The sequence below is a fragment of the Chrysoperla carnea genome, chromosome 1, assembly GCF_905475395.1.
Source record: "Chrysoperla carnea chromosome 1, inChrCarn1.1, whole genome shotgun sequence".
Taxonomy (NCBI): Eukaryota; Metazoa; Arthropoda; class Insecta; order Neuroptera; family Chrysopidae; genus Chrysoperla; species Chrysoperla carnea.
This window is the reverse complement of record NC_058337.1, coordinates 104,579,060-104,600,355: the sequence shown is the minus strand read 5'-3', so window position 1 is coordinate 104,600,355 and position 21,296 is coordinate 104,579,060. Positions and strand designations below refer to the sequence as shown.

General features: G+C 28.5%; 2 protein-coding genes across 2 annotated transcripts; both read left to right on the top strand.

The window, feature by feature from the left end:
* Positions 1-15,295: 15,295 nt before the first annotated feature.
* On the top strand, positions 15,296-15,679 carry LOC123290452 (vasotab-like). Its single transcript, XM_044870631.1, has 2 exons — positions 15,296-15,389; positions 15,458-15,679. The coding sequence occupies exons 1-2, from the start codon at positions 15,365-15,367 to the stop codon at positions 15,640-15,642; spliced, it is 210 nt and encodes a 69-aa protein (XP_044726566.1). The 5' UTR covers positions 15,296-15,364; the 3' UTR covers positions 15,643-15,679.
* A 1,630-nt stretch (positions 15,680-17,309) lies between these two features.
* LOC123290402 lies at positions 17,310-17,904 on the top strand. The gene is made up of 2 exons (XM_044870569.1): positions 17,310-17,389; positions 17,452-17,904. Exons 1-2 carry the CDS (start codon positions 17,320-17,322, stop codon positions 17,778-17,780), a joined length of 399 nt encoding a protein of 132 aa, XP_044726504.1. The 5' UTR covers positions 17,310-17,319; the 3' UTR covers positions 17,781-17,904.
* The last annotated feature ends 3,392 nt before the right edge of the window (positions 17,905-21,296 follow it).

The window sequence follows — 21,296 nt, the reverse complement described above, 5'->3', positions numbered from 1 at the left end:
CAAATACGTGTGTAGGTTTCATATATGAAAATACAAAACACAATTGAAAATGTATTGAGCTCACATCAGACTCGAATAAATTGTTCTCTAATTACAGATAATCTAGAACAGTTAGTATGTAGAGAAAGAGTCAGTGATGGGTTTTGTACCACCATTTTTATTGTTGTATTTTGTATTTTCTATGTTGTATGAGTTTTATTAATAATTTTTATTTAAGTAAAGGTAAACACATTTTGATAGGCGTATAATAAATTTTAGGGTCCGTTTTTATGACGAAATTCTAATATGTTGTTATGGGTAAAATGATCCCTATTTTGTGTGTAAAATTATAATAGGTAAAATGATCTCCATCATGTGGCGTGTCTTAAATGTATCGATTTAGATGATTTTACCAGTAATTTTTGTTTTCATACTAATCGTTGATGCAATATAAAGGAATAGTTAATATTTTTTGTAAACTGTTTAGTAAAAAATGCAATGGGATCATTTTACCCATTTTTCTTACAAGGGCGGTCAAAACGATCCTTTTTGAGAAATATTGAATAATTTAAAAATTTGAACAGATCAAAAGAAGTTGCATTGCCAATGTGGAAACACTTGAATAAAGGAACCAAAAATATTTCGACGTTACACATATCTCGAATAGTTAGGCTCTAAATTTCATTTTTTCTTAGGGGGATCATTTTAGGACATACATTTCACAAGTATATTTTATGTGCAATGAAATACTGATAAGCGAAGTAGAAGTCGAAAAGACGTTCAATTCACCCCAAGTCATTAAAAATAGGAATTGAAGCTGATGTTGGACTTTTAGAGTAGTGAATGCATGTATGAGAGAACTGTTCAAGTTTGACATTAATGCTGTTCACAAACGTACGTAACTACAGTTGCATATTGAAGAGAACTTCAAGAAACAAACAATCGTTGAAAGCAATTCTAGCTATAATAGGGTGTGATGCTTGATGTATTATGGTATTGTTACATGAATCACTCATCATTTACCATAGATCACATGTTTCGATCGATAGCTGTTTAATATTGAAATTCTTTACAACGTTCGGTAGCTCTTGATCTATAAATAAACATGTTACAAATTATATATATTCTAATAGCTCATAAATTATGAATATTTTAATTAATTTTTTAATGTACATCAGTTATTACAAATGTATTACGTATTATGTAAATTTATGAATGTCATCATTAATAATGTATTCAAAGTTATTTTATTATTTAACAAACAAATATTAAAAACAACAAAATTAATATTTATTGTAAAAATTAATATCTAACTTATTAATTTTTCAACGAATATTATCCATGCGATCGTTTGTAAATTTTTTATGTTTTATTGAAACAAACACTACAAAAACAAAAAAAGATTAGTTTTTCAATTTTTATTTGAAATATTTTGTTTATAGAATAAAAAAAAAAAAAAAAAAAAAAAAAAAACATGATAATAGAATGAAATGTAGATTTATAAAGGAAAATACCAAGGAATAGGTTGTTTGATAGAATGAAAAATATTGGCAAAGTTAGGGATAGTTACATATAGATTATAAATTTTAAAATCTATTTCCCGTAATTTAGCCGAAAAAAAAAAAAAAAAAAATTTGACATTATTGAAAGAAATCCCTAAAAAATTTCAATTTTACTGTTGTAACGTGAATGAAAGCGGTTCTGTCTGACATTGTGATAAAATAACAATTTATTAAATCAAAGAAATATCCAAAGAAGAATTAAGCGAATACAGTTACAGGCGCATAAGGTGGTATTCACAATACTTCTGGCGAATAGTACTATTTAACACAATAATATCACTGATGCTACTAATAAATGGCATACCAGCAATATTTATTAAAATGACAAAATAGTTTAAGAATAATAGAGTGAGACGAAACGAGTAGGGTGACAACAAACATAGTGCTTACAACTATACTGAAGCATAGCGGGGGCGCGCCCGAAAACATAGCGGGGTCTATAGGTTCATGTTTTAGAATTGTTCAGACTATTCTTTTTTACAACCGAACTGCTTTTATTTAAATATATCTATCGTTATTTTATGACACACGTAAAATGTTTTAACCCCCTGACCTTTTGTAAGTTCTCAAAAAGTTCGGGTATTACAGGCGATCGCATAATCAATCTTTAACAAAATACACGTTCTTACAGTTTGATTCATATGAATTGACGATTCTATTTAAACGTTAATTATATTTAATTCAAGCGAATATAATCAAATTAATTTTTCCTTTTCTTAAACGATAAAGTAAATTGTTTATCAAAACAACATTATTTTCAAGAGTATGTCATCTGTAAAATAAGTAATAAGAGTTTCATCTTGAAGATATGTCATGTCATTTATCTCATACATCTTATTTCTAGTACAGAAAACGTTACACAGTCGAATTAATCTTTAAAATAAACAATTTTCCTTTTTATTTTTCTGTATTTATATATTTATTATATTATATTTTATTACCTTTTAAGATAGAAAGTTTTTGATTATCTCGAATTCAAAAATTTCGACGAGACAAGACAAAAGAAACATTTCTTTTGTATTGTTGATTTGTGCAAGTTTTCTATAGACTCGTCTCATCGCCAGAGTTTAATTGAAAATTCTTACAGATTACGTGATTTTTTATGAGGACCAACTTTCTAATTTAAAGTGTTATTTTATCTCTTACCGTTTAGAATCTAAATTAGCTATTAAAGTAACCCGAAGAACTAGGTCCAATCTGATGTCAGAACATGATGTCCTTCACCAAACTCTACAATTTTTGTTGAGGTCATTTCTTAATAGGAAACGACTCTGGTGAGATATTCAGATGCATAGATTATAATAGTCCACCCTGTATAAAAATGATTGAATTTGTATTTAGCGTTTAAATTTTTATTTCACAGCTAACAACCATAAACAATAAAATATACTATTCGTTGTGTGCGTAGTCATGGTAGAGACAATAAAATCGATACCAGCGCTTCCAGTGAAAAGCGTTAAAGGAGGCTGTTATGACTAATTTGCAATTCTTTACATGTTAATGTTATAGAAAATGTCAAATTAAAATTAATGAAAAACACTAATTAATTAAATTTAATTCATTAAAAATTGTGAAAATAAGAAATCAAATTGCACAAATATAATTTTTCAAATGTAAATTATCATAATTATTTATTAAAATTTGTGAGACAATAATATTAAATTTTCAATGTAAGTCATAAATGCAATCCATACAATTATATGTGCATCCATACAATTCTATAATTAAAGCAGTGTATCGTTACCATGGAAACGCCTCCCATAAACATCACACACGGTGCGAATAACAAGAATGTGAATTTTTCATAAAAGTATATATATTACTAGCGGCCCCGACGGACGTTGTCCCGTAAAAATGTAACTCCAATTCATGAATACCTATACTACGTTTAGCCTGTCCGCTAAACCCATCCCGCTAAACCCCAATTTAACTCCTATTTATTGGAGTGGCCTGACCTTCGACCTTTGGCCTGACCTTTGATAGTAGAGCTCGCTGCGCTCGCATATGGCTCGTATAAATGCCTATTGACAATACCTGAATACTATTAAAAATACATAGTACACATAGTATACATAATGTGATATGATTTATATGCGCTCCCACCATTTAATGAAATTTCATTTTTTTGGTACGGAGCCCTCAAAAACAGTTGTAGTGGACCGAATGGTAAGTCTAAACCATTCTCCAATCCCCTTGAACTCACACAAAAAATTTCATCGAAATCGGTCCAGCCGTCTAGGAGGAGTTCAGTCACATACAGACACACACAAGAAATATATATATTAAGATATATCATATAACACTAAACCTGCAATTACTAATACATTAATTACTAAGACAGTAATTTGTACGAAAGGGACACAGGGACTACCAGGTGTTCCACGACACCTCTTGTTCATTTTTTTTGTAAGTGAATACGGTGAATAAAATAATTTAATCCAGGCAGCTATTGGTCTACCTTCTAGGAATCAAATTCATCATGACTTGACATAATTATCTTATAACTTGTATTAAATTTAATTTTAATATCTAATGGAAATATTCTGTTATTCTTGGAAATCAAATTTGTAAATGAAATTTATGTTGATTGTTATGTTAAAATTAAATCAATGGGAATTATGAAATATGGTACAGTTAAACTTATTAAATAATTTGATTATTTCCATTTATGGTAGATATTAATTCGATACGTTCACCTTCAGGGCATTCGAAAGGAAACATGCTTTCTTACGATCATGTTTAAAGTTAAATAGACCTGTTACTTATACTGCAGTGTAAAGCAGGGATATTTTTAGTCAATTCGTAGGAATTAATTTTCGGTAAAGCCCAGTTCTTCCAAAGACCAGGCTTTCACAACAACGCTGAAACCAAATGACAGGAGAGGGAGTGTGGTACAGAAAAGCGTGTTGTCGATTAAAATTTCCCAAGGCAAGCTTAACATTGGGCCCATGGCTGGCTCCAGTCTTGTCTAATGACTATCTCGAAGACATCATTTCAAAGTCAATACATGTTCTTGTTATATATTAAATGTATGTCAAGATATACTAAGTTTAGTCTCAAGTTTGTAACGCTTAAAAATGTTGATGCTACGAACAAAATTTTGATATAGGTGTTCATAAAATAATCAAATTAGTAAAATTACGGTTGTATGTCTGTCTGTCTGTAAACAAGAAAATCCCAAAACGAAGAGAAACATCACGCTGAATTTTTATAGCGTGCTGACGACATAAAACGTTCCTAAATGAGCAATGTAGGTCCAGGGCATGTAATTCGCCATCGTTTAAGCCGTTAGAGATATTACAAAAATTAATAACCATTTGGCCAGCGAAAATAGTGATCCGCGATTTTTTTATCTGCCAGTAGATTAGCGATAAAAGAATAATATACTTTACAACAAATGATTTGGATTTATGTCAAAAAATACAAATTTTGCGAAAAACTGGGCCATTTCATTAACTACGCCAACGTGATTAACTTATACTTGTGGAACAATTTTCAGAATGGAAATTTTATAGAATTAAGTCTAAATTGGTTCAAAAAATCTTAATCATTAATCTTTATTAGCGTGTTTCTCGCTATACACTCAATTTGGATTCCAAGTACATCCTTTGCTGGACTGAAACTGCAGTCGAATATCAACCCGTCGCAACCCAATTTAATTATAAAAGCGTGTTTTAGAAAGTTTATCGAAAGAAAATTTAAAAATATAAAAACATTTTGTCGACATGTGAAAAGTCAATAAAAAATAAATGATTTTACTCACGAAAATGCTTTTAGAATATTCCATAAAGTTAAATTGTATTAAATTTTTTGGAATACAATGTATGAAGTAACTTCCTTCCGTTAGTTGAACACGTTATATAACATATATACCAACTCTTATGCATAATTCATATGAAATTGTTTTTATAACATTATTATCATTGCTTTCGAATAATATATCAGAAACCTTAGCTACTATAGAGAGAATTACAATACAATTCTAATCAAAACAAGGTTATATCTTCTGGATGGTTATATCTTACTACTAATAGTCTAAGAACCAATAACAAAATATTGCCAGAATGGAGTGGAGATTTTCTGGTAAATATTTAAAGAATTCTTTAGATTGATTTTTCTATTAACGTCATTTTTACAAAGATTACAAAATAGCGATTTGTGGGTATTATAGTGAAAGTGAAAGGACCCCGAAATATTAAATAGGAAAATGGTTTTCTGTGAAACTTTTTCAAACCACCCTCAAAGTGTTCTCCAAATCGTTTTAATCAAAAACTCTCACAACTTCAATATATTATCTATTTTATAGTACCTATAAGACTTAAAATGACTTTTGTGAATTTTTTTCAAATCGCACCCGAAATGTTCTTCAAATCGTTTTGATCAAAAGCTCTCATAGCCAGAAAATCTTTTAACGGGTAGTTTTCGAGGTACGGGCGATCAAAGCTTCACATATATAATTCATTTTATAGTACCTATATATGACCTAAGATGACTAATACATAAAATAGGATATTTTTCTAAACTTACTTTAAGACAGTCTTGCTCCGTTTGTGCGTTTTGCGGGAAAGTTACTTTTTTTTAGGGTTTAACAATTCTAGAATACAAAATGCTTGTGAATTGGTGAAAGCAAATGTGGATTCTCGTTTGAATCTTTTTACATTGCCGGATCAGTTCGAAATTAATAAATTATTTTTAATCGATTTTCTCAAAAAGTAAAAGGCTTAGAGGAATGCAAACTTAGATGGGAATGTAATCTGAAATCTCAATTTACCAACCGTATTTTTCTCCCCATGCTCGGATAATTTTTAGATAAAGTTATCTACCAATCCAAAATCTTTTATATTTTAAAGTTTGGACTAATCGAATTGATTTTATTAGTTTTCAATGAGCGTAACTGGACGAGAACATTTCTAGAAAAATTCCATTAACTCTGAAAATTGAAAAGTATTTGAAAATGTGCAGTTATAAGTGCTTTGAAAATATCAAATCAGTTCCTTACTAATGGATGCTATTACAGTGCAGTAGGGCCAGTAGGTACTAAAAAGTGAGTGTTGGATTTGGAGATCAACATTCTAAATTGATTTTGTGTGAAATACTAAATGCATCTTTGTGTTGAACATTAAAATATCGCAATGTTTTAAAAGAAAGCACCAAGTAGTGTTTTATTATATCGAACTTACGGGAACCAAAACGTTACAATATAAATAATGATACAAATACGAACGTTTTATCCTGTAAAGTTAGTTTTTGTCAGTGAATCTTCGACTACCTACAGATAGATACGATTCATCCATTATCGATATTTTATTATTGTTTTCGTTACAAATAGATAAACAAAATTTTATAGTTTTTGTTATAAAATTTAGAATAACAATATTTACATTAAATTCAATTATAAACTTATAAGAGACAATATATACAATCATTGTGTTTGTTTTTTTAACCACAGAGCTTTCTAACAATAAAACTTATTTTGATTAAAAGTTTCATTAAAATGTTTCTTGAAACTTCAAGTCAAGAATACTAATTACGATTACATGAACGAAAAATTACTGTTCGAGACAACAAAAACTTGAGTGATTATCAAAGAAGAGAAATGGTACTCTTTTAAAAATAATGATTTTTTATATTTGGTAGCGGATCATTCAAATATCATTTAAGACTGCAAGCCTACTTAAGTAATATTTGAATGAGCCCTACAATATATTTCGTTCCAAATAAAATCAATACGGAAAATACCAGCTCAGAAAATCAGAATATGAGACGAATCGAATTCGAAAAAGCTGAAGTAGTGGGTAATTAGTTTGATTTATTATTGATTTTTATCACGGTGCAAACTTTTCTAAAGTTCTGGTAGAAGCGCAGTGAAAAAGAATTTGCAATCACCTCTGACGATGTATGTCTATGTGTTAAAACTTTTTTAAAATTTAATTTATCTCCATAACAAAAATAATCTTTGAAAATTTTGAATTGTAAATGCTTTCTGACTGCAAGTTGAGTGAAATCACTGTTGAAGAATATTCTAACTAACAAAATGAAAGTTTATGAGTTCCTATTTCAATTTCCCGATTACAAAAGCTTAATTATTTGATGTTTTGTACATAGTAACAGGGAAAATCGTTATAATAAACTTTAATTTTTTTTAATTTAGGTTTTTAAAACGTCCATATTTTCCTTTAAAGAATTCAATCTCCGTTAAATCTTTGCAATCAAAAACAAAACAAACTTGATCATGTTTTCTTTAAAAAATATTTTTGTTTAAACAAATTTTATTTAGTTTTTCAATGTAATAGTCATAGCCAAAGTGAAAATTGATAATTAAAATTATCACAATATGTTTCCTATGTAAAAGATACGAAATATCTAGTTTCGAAACTACATAATACAGACTAAAAGCTTTTAGTACTCATACACGAACATCTAATAATTTTACAAAAATTCTGGTTTATTTTTGCTATGTACGTTCGTTTATTACAAGAGACTGACGTATGTTAGAGAAATCAAGAAGCTCGAAAAATTCTGGAAGTTACGGATAAATATTTTTTTGAAATATTGCAAATTTTTAATTATTAATGCAAAATTTTCTTCGAAAAAAAAAAACAAACAAATGTCTTTATTGTTAAATAACTCGAAAAATATAAAGTTACAAAGAAAAGTTTAAATCGTAAAATATTTTGCTGAAAAAAAGCTTAATTTTTTCTCCCAAACGTTTTTCTGTAACCTAATTATTTTTCGTGTTATAAATAACTATCCGAAAAGGCTAGAAGTTTTTTAGCATGGTGCCAGTACCTAAATAAAATTAATTGAAAAGCGACAAGCATTTACTTTTGTTCCCTTGGTAAATTCATCAGTTTTTGAGCTGCATAAAACATAAAAAAAACTGTCCGAGATGCTTTGTTTTCATTATAACTCTGTCAATTTTTAGGCCAATGATTTGAAACTGTTATAATTTTCATGGTTTTTATAGTATTTCAAATAGTGTACCATACGATTATTTAAAGAAACTGTTTTTTGAGAAGAGATTGCTCCCACCTGGGCAAGATCACACAAATTTTTGTTTTTAATTTCTTTAAGGACGTTCATGCGTCAACAATATTAGTAGAGAAATAAAAAACAATATGATAATGCGATAATTTAAATGATTTTCTATGATTTAAGATAGGAAAAATAACCTGTTATCGAATTAATTTAAATTTTTTTAAAGTTTAAAAAATGACTATAAGTAAGTTTTAACATGGGACTAAATGAAAAATATAAATCGATATTTTTCAAAAATTATATCGATAACCATACTTGAAACTTTTACCAGTTAATAATTATTCAAACTTTTAATAGAATTTCAAAAAAATTTTCTATTTTCTATTAATTTAAAATTCTTTAAAATTTACATACTGTTTCCCGTTGAACGCACATAGCAAAACAGGTACACGCATGAACGTCCTAAAGTAAGCTTTAAACAGTCAATGCAGTCGAACAATTTTCATGAAGATTCATTTTCTGTCCCTGGATTCCGAGGTATAAATCTGAAGGCTCTCCACACCAATTTTAAAAGGCTAACAGGTCGGTGTAGTTACCTATATTGACATATCGAATGAATAGGTAACTTTGTATATATAACGACCTCGATCTGTTTGCCAATCGAAATTGGTATGAGAAGATAACAAAACCTACAAAAGAGAGTTATGAAAAAAAAAAGATTAAAATTAATTTAAATAAAAGTAGCTTTCATAGGCGTGTTTATCAATAAAATTTCAAAAAAATTGGATAAATCAGATGGGTGAAGATCGATATTAAACCTGAAGGTGTTCTTCTGTACTATTAATTTTAATTTTTTAAATTATTAATCACTAAGCAATTAAGGAAGGATTAAGGAAGATCAGAGTAATTTAAATAAAAAATTGACAATTTACGAGAGGATACAAATGAGTGAGTGAAAAAATGGCTTGAAAGAAGAGACTATCTTTGGAGAAAGAATAACCTATACAAATTCACTTGGATTGCAGAAGAAGTGATTAATTGATACCCTAAAAAGGTACTATTATACCTGCGAAAATGTTCCTTTAAGTATATGAAACTTGCAGGTTAAAGTCACGGGCATTAACTAGTATTCTATACAATGTATTATTCACTAGTTACTACCTTCTGGTATAGAAAACCTCCCCTAAAATGTTATTTAAATTCACATAATTTTAATACACATTACATAAATTTATTTAGAATAATATCAGGTAACAGCAAAAATATTAATTGAAAATGTCAATATATATATATATATATATATACGTATTTGTTGTTATTTGAATCAAAATAATCAATCAAAACGATCCAATTTCTTATTTTGGAATTATTTCTATTATATTTTACAATTATTGCACAATTTCTAATGAATGAGAAAACTTGAAAATAGAGTTTTTATTTCCACATGTACCTGATTTTCTACTACCGTTACCCCTTAGCACAATGAAATTATAATTTACGATTGAACGCGGAAACGTTAAAGTTGGTATAAGAATCCACTGGATTGGGATTTGAAAGGGAAGGACTTTGAACACAACTGATCAACATTTTCGTACAGTTGATATTAAGCAAAAATTATTACAAAATAATTTCGTTTCGTATTTCGTTTATTACAAAATAACTTTGGGTTATACCTTAGTCTCAGCAACACGTGGTTGTTATGCTATTAAATTGTAGCTTATATGAAACGTTTGTATTTTTAACATAGCGCCATATATTGAATACTTACTCAATCCAGACAACAGATATCGCCATCTGCTGTTACTGTCAAATAATAGACAAATAATTTCGCGACTAAAAATTGAGATGTAAGCTACCAGACCTTACAAGCTGGACCAAATTGCACTAAAAATTAAATTAAAAATCGGTTCAGTAGTTTAGAAGTCCATAGCGGACAAACAACGTGACACGTAATTTTTATATAGAAAGATGAGTGCAGTAATCTAACACCACGTATGTATATGAACATAAAAATATACAGTCAAAATAAAATAATACCATAGTCATTTTTATACCTAATAATACTTTTTGTTTTTGAAATGAATTTTTATTTCATTAATTTTGACAAGTTTATATGAAAAATGACAAATATGACAAGACAAATAAATAACAGAAAAAAATTTTGTTAGTGTTATTATGTTATGTGTAAAAAGGTATATAATATTATGTACGATGTTATGTACTTTTAAGAGTATTTCAAATAAATGTCAAGCATGTTAATAATAAAATGTAGACTAAAACCACATTCTACAAAGTAATTTATGCTAACATAACATATACATAGTGGTCCAAATTATAACAGCAGGACTTTATCAAATGGTAGACAACGTTTAACATTTTCCAATATACTTATAGCTGGAAAAGCCACATTGTCTTGATAGAGATGGTTATTGTATTTGTCAAAACGGCTTCTCAAATAAATTGGGTATTTAGCAAACATTTTCCCAAGTAAGAGGTAGTGCATAACGTTACGATATTTGTAGTAAAATTAATAGCATAATTTTTTTAAGCCCAGGATGATGGAATCTTCACCGTAGATTTTTGTAATTTATTACCGAAAGGTTTAAGTCATGAAGAATTACAAGCTCATACTGTCAAATTTTCATTTTTTCTAAGCTAGTATTAAAACATTACCTATTCTTCTAAAATTCAAACATCCTGTATTTAGAAAAGAAAACTTTAATGGCTAAAATTGTGTTGACTACCACTTGGTGAAATCCTGCTATTGTAGCTTGGCGAAAATGAGGAGCTTTATTATTAAGCCACTTTAATGAGCCAACTATTCTACGTGGATGTTACGTTATCCATGGGAAACAAATGTTCTGCCTAAATATTCACTTACTACACGATGTCATAATAAAATTTTCACAAGTCAAAATAACTAACTAAGCTTAATTATTCAAACACCCTGCTTATGCTTAAATTTCAAATTTTTAAACTGTTTGAAATTCTTTTGAGTTTAAAAAATAAAAGTATTGCACGTAATAATGAAACGTAGATGTTTATTAACAAACTTAAATAATCATCAAACACTAACTTTGTCGGTCCTCGATATTTTCTTTAATTCTTTATCAAATTCTATGATTTTTTATAAAGTTTTCTTATACTCTTACCAGCTCAGATGGATTATCATCCAATGAAACAAATGTTTAAAAAATTAATTTTCATTTGTTAAAGGTCCTATCGAAAAATTGACTTACGGTTATCCTATCTACGGTTGTACACACCAAAGCTCACTGATATGCTAATTCTTGTTTTTTTTCTTCACAAAGTTGTATTATTTTTCGTATTAACAATTTCTAAAGCACCACCATTAAAAAATATTCATTCTAGCCTCGAGTACAAGTAAGGTCTGGCAAGTATAAACGACCAAGCTTAGATGCTAAGAAATATTTTATCAATGATACAAACATTTGCAACAAATGGTTACATGAAATCATTTTTGATTGAAAATATTGAATCTTCCTCGAATTTGAACCTTCGTGTGATATATATTAAAAATTGGCAATTATTTAAGCTTGAACGCTTGTATTTAAGTCTCAAACAGTTTGTAGCCAACCACTGTGTAAAATGTAATAAATGTTTACATTAAATCATAACATTTGACATATTATTTTACACGAATATATTGAATAAATAATGGTTATTTATGGGTGAATAGAAGTTGAAGGGGTTATAATTGACTTCAGTTAGTTATCTATCTATGTATGGTCCTGAATAAAACAACTCGCGTATTTTTGGAAATATATTAATTGAAATTGAAATATTTGAGTTGTCTTTGTTCTTTTGAATTATTGTTTTGAATTACCTTATTATTTTACCATTTCACGTTTCAAAATGAATTGAGCCAGGTTTACTTGACCATTCATTTCCAAAGTAATTATTTATATGTTAAAATTATACGTCCAAACTAAATCGATTTTGAAGGTTATCGTCAATTTTTTAGTTTTTTCGAGTACGGAACGCTTAAGCTCGCACTTGAAACATAGCTAAGAACACTCTCCGTTAAATTACCTTTCAAATGAAACCATAAAAATTAAATTTTTTTTTAGTTCGTGGGTTAAAAACGATCCCTTTGAGTTCTCTAATAAAAACAAAATACAAATAATAGACTTTTCATAATGAAAGTATACATTGTCAATGATAACCACAAGGAAAAACAAGCGTAGGCAACTTGTGTAAATAAAACACATTTGTTTGTAATACAAATAATAATTTCAAAAACCAATTCTAGTTATTAAACGTATTTGTTGTAAACACATATCTCCACCTACATACATAACACCACATTTGACACAATTATTTACTACCAGGTATCAAACCAGGCATTATCAAGAATTGATCTGATTCATGGTATATTAGGCACATAAAACATAAACTTAATTATTTATAATGGATATATACAGCCAAAAGAATAAATATGGATATCTCCCTATACATGGTAGAAATTTTACAAAATTTCAGATAACTACCAGAATTTTGTGCAGTTCCATACAAGTATTTTCTTTGAAAGTCAGATAAAATTAGTATATTTGTAACAAAGGACTCCGCACGATTAGATAAAAAAATGGCTTTCTGGAAAAATTTTTCAAACCACCCCAAAATATTTTTCGGATCATTCTGATCAAAATTTTCAACAAGCATAGTTACTTTGAATACCCTGTATTCGTACCGGGTATGAATTTTATTGGACGAGTTCATGGTACACATTTTAATTATTATAATTGTATGGATGGAAATATAATTCTATGGATTACACTCACATATTTACACATTTAAATAAGTAATTATGTTAATTTACATTAAAAATACTTATTTTCAGAATTTATAACGCAATAAGATCATTTAAGGTATTTCGATACCGAAAAAATGAAAGTAATCTAAAAAATTTGAAATTATATTTATCAATTAATCATCCTTTTATACGCCCTTAAAAGTTCATATCGATTCTCTAAACGGTTTAGGAGAAATTAACTATCAAAGTTAGTTTTTTTATCGAAGAAAAAGCACATTTCTCATAAACCATACGGAGAATCGATAAGAAGTTTTCACAAAAGACTTACCTATTAAAGGATGATTAATTGATAAATAAAATTTTAACTTTTTTCATTTTAACACTTTAAGGTATTTCGATACCGTAAATTGAAAATGATACCAAAGATTTGAACTTTTATACATCTTTTGCGAAAAATTAATATCGATTATCTGTAGTGATTAGGAGAAATTAACTATCAAAGTCATTGTTTTTACCAAAAAAAGTTTTTCATTTTTACACAGTTCTTAATTTTGGTATGATTTTAAAGCTTAAATCTTGAGGAATATTGATAAGTGTTTTATGTAAATGGTAAAACGTTCTTAAAAGCACTTATTGAGCACTTATTATCATGTAAAAAGGGCTGTTTTTAATAATTATCTTTCGTTTTGGCATCGAAACACCTTAATTATTTTTTAATTTGACATTTGTTTTAAAATTTTTATTGCTTAATTATTTTTAATTTGACATTTGTTATGCTATTTGCATGTAAAAAATTAAAAATTGGACACACCAACGCCCTTCTAGGCCAAAATTATCCGCTGGAAGCGCTGGCGTCGATTTAACTGTCCCTGTAGGTACCGTGACTACGCACGGAGTCAATACTTAGGAGATGACATACATGTATACATCATAAACAGTGTCTATTATAACTTGCTCACAAACTAAACCGCATATTATTTAAAACAAAAGAAAATCGATTTTAAAATGACGATAAGGCTCGTTCATCATACAAATATATATATTACCAATATATGTTTATATGGTACAAATTTATAAATAGGCCTTTATAAGTGTTTTACTATGATAGTTCTTAACTGGTTAATATATGTATGTTTTAAAGAGACCATAATATTCGTACCCACAAATTTGTTACAGGTCAATTACCCTTTTAGGCAGAGAATCGATTACTTATATAGGAACGTTATCTAGAATTATTTTTATTAATATGGATATTTTTATTTACTTAGACAGTGAACGCCAAATAAATGGTCTTATAATATAAGGTACTATTTACGGTACATTCGTATTGGTACATTCGTACATTCTCTGCGCTTCAGAATGGCCAGAATGATATGCATTATTATACCATGTATATGAAATATACGAAGGTATATTAAGTTTAGTCCCAAGTTTGTAACGCTTAAAAATAATGATACCATGAACAAAATTTTGGTATAGGTGTTCATAAAATCACCTTATTAGTCCATTTCCGGTTGTCTGTCTGTCATCACGATTACTCAAAAACGAAAAGAGTTATCATGCTCAAATTTAGCGTGCTGAGACCGTAAAAAGTGAAATCAAGTTCGTAAATGAGCAACATAGATTAATTTTTGTCTGTAATCAACACTGTCTATACATGGTATTTCAACAATTAAGTCAGTCAATTGTTTGTTTTCACATGTATATACTATAAAATTGTTTATTCTGAAGATCCTGATAAGAATAATCAGACAAACTTTCGATAGAAATCACTTGCAAAGATTCGCTCACATTGATACCATACCAAACTACTAAAGGCATATTTACTAAGAATACGATAGTGCAATTAAATAAAATGTCTGCCAGAAATTATTTATACAGCGTTGATTAATAGTTAATATAAAGACACGTGGGGTCGACAAAACAATAAAAATTGAAAAATATTAATTTATAGCTAATATTTACTCAAATGAAGGTCTTTTCCAAATTCATATAAAAGGATGGAAAAAAATTCAGTTAAAGTAAGTAACACCTACTAAAGAAATTTAGCAACTCAACTCAAATTATAACAATGCGTTTCTTAAAACAATTATTAGGTAAGATTTATATAATTTATTTTATTTTTCACAATATGTATTTTTTAATAAACTTTACCGAATTTCAGTTTTCGTTCTAATTGCTATGGCAATGGAATCAGTTTGGGGTAGTGTATGTCCAACATATTGTCCACAAAACTATTCACCAGTTTGTGGAAGAAATAAAGCTGGTCAAACCAAAAAATTCTCAAATAAATGTGAATTAAATGTGGCTAATTGCAAAGCAAATACTAATGAATGGCGTCTTTGTTAAGATAATTTACTGCATTTTATGCCAAATTTTTAAGTTTCACTATTTAGAGTTTGAATGTAAAAACATGTAATAAATCATTAAAGTTAAAATTTTTAAAATACTGAATTTTATTTTCTGGAATATTATCATTTTTTCATAGTTTCAGAACAAGATTCAGATTGGCTTTGGCAGAACTTAGTTGGTACCATTGAAAAATATCTGAGACATTTCGTTACACTTTTTTCGTTATTTTTTTAATTTAGGTCTGTCTACGTTAATCAGACTAACTCTGCGCATTTGTAACATTGTTTCTTTTGGTAATCGTTGTCTCTGAATAGATTTGCCACATTCATCTTAAGAATAATTAATTATTAATAAAAAATTGGTATATTTTTTAATAAAAAAGATTTGTTATTGGTTGTAACGTACACCAGTTGAGCCTGTGAGTAATTCGGACGTGATTACGCAAAAATCACATTTTTGGTTTGTTTCTATGGATAACTATGTTATTATGGAGTAAAAGCATACTCTATTTATCATTTTGCATGTTATTTTATTATTTCTCCGCGCGGTGGCGTTATAAAACGATGTGTTGACGTCACTGGTGTTTGAATTTATTGTTTAGAAAAACCAATTTTTAATTGTAAAAGGAAATATCAATTAAAAAAACTTTTTTTTAAATTTTTCTTTATTGGATATTAAAATATTTTTGAGAAAAAATATGAAGCCAAAAAAGTTATTAGGAGAGCCTTGTTGGGTGTATGAAAATCCAAACATACCCGATGGTTGTTAATACGACTGAAAAGTTATTTACTTGAGTTGTTTGCAACGATCTCAATCAAAACACTTTTCATATTCAAATTTTAAGACTCATGAGACCAAAGAAAAAATGAAAACATAATATATATTAGTAGTCAATAAGTAGCAAATAGCAAAATATTTATTAGTAGTCAATATTTATTCAAGTGAATGCAAAAAACCAATATAAAATTATGAAAAACAATTCATTTAAACTAATATTGAAAGAGTCTAAACACGACAGAGATAGAGTAAAGCTGACAATTGCAATTCTGATACCAAAATATGCTACCTTCGCAGCATTACCCATCGCAGGATTTTTTATTCCTCGTAACTAAAATAATTTGAAGTTTAGTGGGAAATAGGAAAAAATATGAAGGTAATATGTGTCATGAGTGCTCCAAGAATGTTCATCCCACTTCTTTTTATTTTTCCACGCCAACGCCATACACCTCAATTTCTCACCAAATGTTCCTTTTGTTATTTAATTCTTTGATATATAAAATTAGATTAATTTGAGACTGACATAAATCAAAGATGAGACTACTCTAGGCTGACTAAAATTTTAATGGCTCCCATTCGACTAATTGGATATTTATTGGCTCCTATTTTACGAACGTTCGGGAAATTGGAGCAAAGACACAATCCAGAATTTTTTAATTCTCGCCAAATGTTACATAGGCTTAAGATTTCTCTATGATTTTCTGATAACCAGGTAAGTACAACTTACTTTCATGCTAAATAAAAGTATAAATTATAGTAATTATGAGTTTTATTAACAATATTCCTAAAGATGGTGCCAATTACCCCACACTCCCCTACTTGAGAAAATTCCAATAGTTACATTTTCTGAAAAAAAATTCGATAAAATTATATAAATGCATTTTGGTGGAATTTTAAATGAAAGAATCGTGTAAGACGACAATTGTTCAACGTGTACCTACAATGGAGTTTTTAAAGACAGTTTTTGGTAATTTGTTATTTCGAAGTTTTTCTGAAGCATTAAAGATGAAATATTTTCAAATTTAATAGTTTTCTTCATAATTGCTGTGGTATCAACATGGGCTAATAATTGTCCGGAAGCATGTGACGAACCATATGATTCCGATCCAATTTGTGGCGTAAATTTGAAAGGAGAACTTCAACTTTATCCAAACAAATGTGAATATGATGTTGCGGTATGTAATAATAATGTCCAAGGAGTTGATTGGCGGCCATGTACAGCCCACGATTTAGAGGATCATCCTCAAGTACATTATGGAACTTCTAAACATTCAATGGAATCAACAACTGCCAAATCAAGCACAGATATACCATGCGGCACTAATGGGTATTTTGATTGCAGCTATTTACATAACTAAGTTTATATCAAACTAGTTGACCCGGCGAACTTCGTACCTCCTAAGAGTCGATTTTTTTTTTTTTAAATACTTATTCTGCTACTCGGGACATCGGGTCAGCTAGTAAGATAAAAAAATAAAAAAATAAATTTAATAAGTCAACAATTACATTATGTCAAAAAATAAAAATGTATGGTATTAAAGTTGAAATTGACTTTTAATTATTATTACGAATCTTCTGTATGGGAATATAGAAAAGTGTTGTTTTTTAGACTTTTTCAGGCAATTTTTAAAATTGTTCGATCCTTATAAGGCCATATTTGATTGTATCGATCGAAAGTTTCTTTGTGCAATTTCTTTTTCAAAGTTATTTTTATTTTACACAAACATCAAAGCCATTAATTATTTTTCAATCAATATTCAATATACAAATATAATATTATCGTGTCAGTTTATTTTTAAATAAATTATTTCATGTATGAGTAATTTTTTTGTAGGGGAAGGTGTAGTAGCTAAAATCGAAATTTATTTGTGTGCTTTTTTATAAATGTCATTTTTTTAAATATAATTACGGAAATACTCTGTGTTTCAGCATTATTTTTTCGAGAGATTTATTATTTAACGACCAAAAACGATAAAAACGTGTGAACCATGGTACATAAACATTGTTTCATGATACAATATCATAAAACACCATGGCTCACTGTTTTCGAATATATGTGAAGAAGCTCCCATCAACTTGTAATGTGATAGAAATATTGAAAACACCACACGTTTCTCTTACAAGAATCTACAACTCATAGCGTTTGGGATCAAAACTAACCTAGCTCCAAGAGGTTTCAAGAACTTGGGGACGTGACCCCGGAAATAAGCACATAAGTGATAACTAGCAAAAATTTGACAGCTGAAAAGAACGATCCAAAATTAGTGGGTTTGAAAAAAAATTCCAATAAGATGGGATCAAATTTGCCTGTATTATAAAAAAAATCGAATTTTTTAACTTTATGACGTCATCAGAATCCAAAAAATTTAATTTTGCTCTTTAATATTAAAATTTGATTGAAAAATTGAAAATTTTTGTGTCTCTATACTTCAAACCTCGAAAGAATTTTTGTGTCTCTTCGTGAGATTATCTCAAATGTTTCTATCCAATAAACTTACAAATAAATGTCGGAATAAACACACTACGAAAATTAAGAAAATATGTGCTGTCAGATTAAATTATAGTAATATATTATTATACCATGTATATATGAAATATATCAAGGTATACTTAGTTTAGTTTCAAGTTTGTAACGCCTAAAAATATTAATGCTACGAACATAATTTTGGTATAAAATCACCTAATTAGTCCATTTCCGGCTGTCCGCCAGTCCGCACGTCTGTCTGCCTGAAAACAAGATAAGTCATAATCGAAAAGTGATATCTTGCTGAAATTTTTACATCGTACTCAGTTTGTAAAAAGTGAGGTGAGGTGAATGAGCATCATTGGTCAATTGGGTCTTGGGTCCGTAGGACTCATCTTGTAAGCCGTAAGACATAGAACAAAAGTTTAAAGGTAAAAATAAAAAATAGGATATCTTGTTGATTGTCTAATCAACACTGTCTATACATGGTATTTCAACAGTGAACTCAGTCAATTGTTTGTTTTCACTTGTTGTTAAATTATATGATTAACTTTCATCCATAATAACTAGCTAACCATATTTTGAAATGTTATCTAATAAGTTTTCGGGTAGGTATATCATCATATCATATAAATATTAGTTTTAGAAAATAATTTTTTATAAATGGAATGAGTAAAGCAGTCGAATATGTAAGGTTAATTGTTATACCGAAAATAAATCCGGTTTTACATTAATTTAAATCCATATTATAATATAAAATAAGTAGTATGTCTGCTTTTGAACAAACATGAACATAACAGGATTTTAGTTTTGAAAAGCTACAATATTATTTCTATGTTATAATATACTTTTAGTACAGTGAAACCTCTCATTAATTTTTCTAGAAATTTAATATGTTCCTTCTAAATATTTTTATTTCGTAAAAATTGTAATTCAATGTTAGTTAAAATTTTCTAGGGACCCGTCATGTCCATTAATACTGGTTAGGCAGTAAACAGATGTAATTTCGAGTTAATGGCCATAAATGAAAGATATAAGAATTTTACAATTTTGCATTTTACGTGGAAACAAGTGCGTTTCAATTATATATGACATCCCTCCAATTTTATAAGAGCGGACTCCAGACAAAAAGCCAATCTAATAGTTTCGTTTATCCATAGTTAAACGATTCTGACGTAAATGTAAAAATATGCAATGAAATGATTAAATGTGAATAAGATAAGCTAAAAAATGTAAAAATAAGTGAAAGTTTTCCAATGATAAGATGAGTGATAAAATTTGCCCTCCTACTAAGCAAACAAACGAATTATCTTGAAAAAAATTACAAGTAACATTTTTACTGCAGATGAATATTTTTAGGTTCACAAAGCTTAAAATTTTATTGTGTGTGTTTTTTGCCGAAAATAGAAACGGAACCCTTAAAAGAAATATAAACTCTTTTTGTGGAAAAATTTTTTTTTCACGTTGACAATAGTTCTTGTTCAAGGATCCTAGGAACTTGTTTATACTATAATATAACTAAGATATGTTGACTGTAGAAATTTCATTCTTACAACACATTTTTATTTTCCCTACTCAAAAACAAAACAAATATGGAACTGTTATTTTAGACGTTGATCTGGCTATTTGCCACAGACTTTGTATTTTGGATTATCCCCTGTTTTAAGGTAAAAGCAAATTTTTTTAAAATCATCTTGTGAAAAGTCAAATAAAAGATTTGATTTGAAGCAAGATTTCAAAAGTGAATCTTTTTTTTCAAATTCAAACATTTGTTTAATGATAAAATGATGAAAGCAGCGGAAGAGTAAAAATTTTGAAATGTATTCTTTGTCAGCGGTTGCATAACAAAAATAGAAGAATCTTAATCTTAATTTCCTTATAATATATGACATTTTACACCGAGGATCTTTTTATACTACCTGTAAGTCAATTGAATAATTTTACTCCAGATAATTTTCACTGTACGTAAATAATGAAAATGATCCCTTATACATAATTTCTGTACCATAAAAGGCCTCCTTTATATAATGCCTATTTGTTGAAATTTATGAATTTAATATGTGTAATATTAAAAACAAATTAGTAGGTATACCTTTGGTAAATTATTATAACTATTAGCTTTTCCACGTGCGTCCAAACTCTAAAGGGTAAGAATCGATAAAATATGAAGTAACAGAAGAAACAGGTAACTGGTTATTTTCCAAGAAGAAAGATAAAATAAAATTAATTCATCTAGTTCTTTACCCATTGCTTATTTCTTAGAAAAAGGGTGTATATTTTCAAATTGGGTAGAATATCCCGTTGAATTTTAACTAATTTAAAATGTTGAAGAAAAATCAATCATCAGTTTTCTAATGTATTTAATTTGGGGATTTTAAGTTGGGTACAATGTATGATTCTGCAGTTTCTC

Excerpts from the sequence above, each read along its gene's own strand:
- LOC123290402 (XM_044870569.1), top strand. The coding sequence starts at position 17,320 with ATGAAAGAATCGTGTAAGACGACAATTGTTCAACGTGTACCTACAATG. Across the intron at positions 17,390-17,451 it reads GTTTTTAAAGACAGTTTTTG|TTTTCTTCATAATTGCTGTG; the intron begins GTAATTTGTTAT and ends CAAATTTAATAG.
- LOC123290452 (XM_044870631.1), top strand. The coding sequence starts at position 15,365 with ATGCGTTTCTTAAAACAATTATTAG. Across the intron at positions 15,390-15,457 it reads TTTCTTAAAACAATTATTAG|TTTTCGTTCTAATTGCTATG; the intron begins GTAAGATTTATA and ends ACCGAATTTCAG.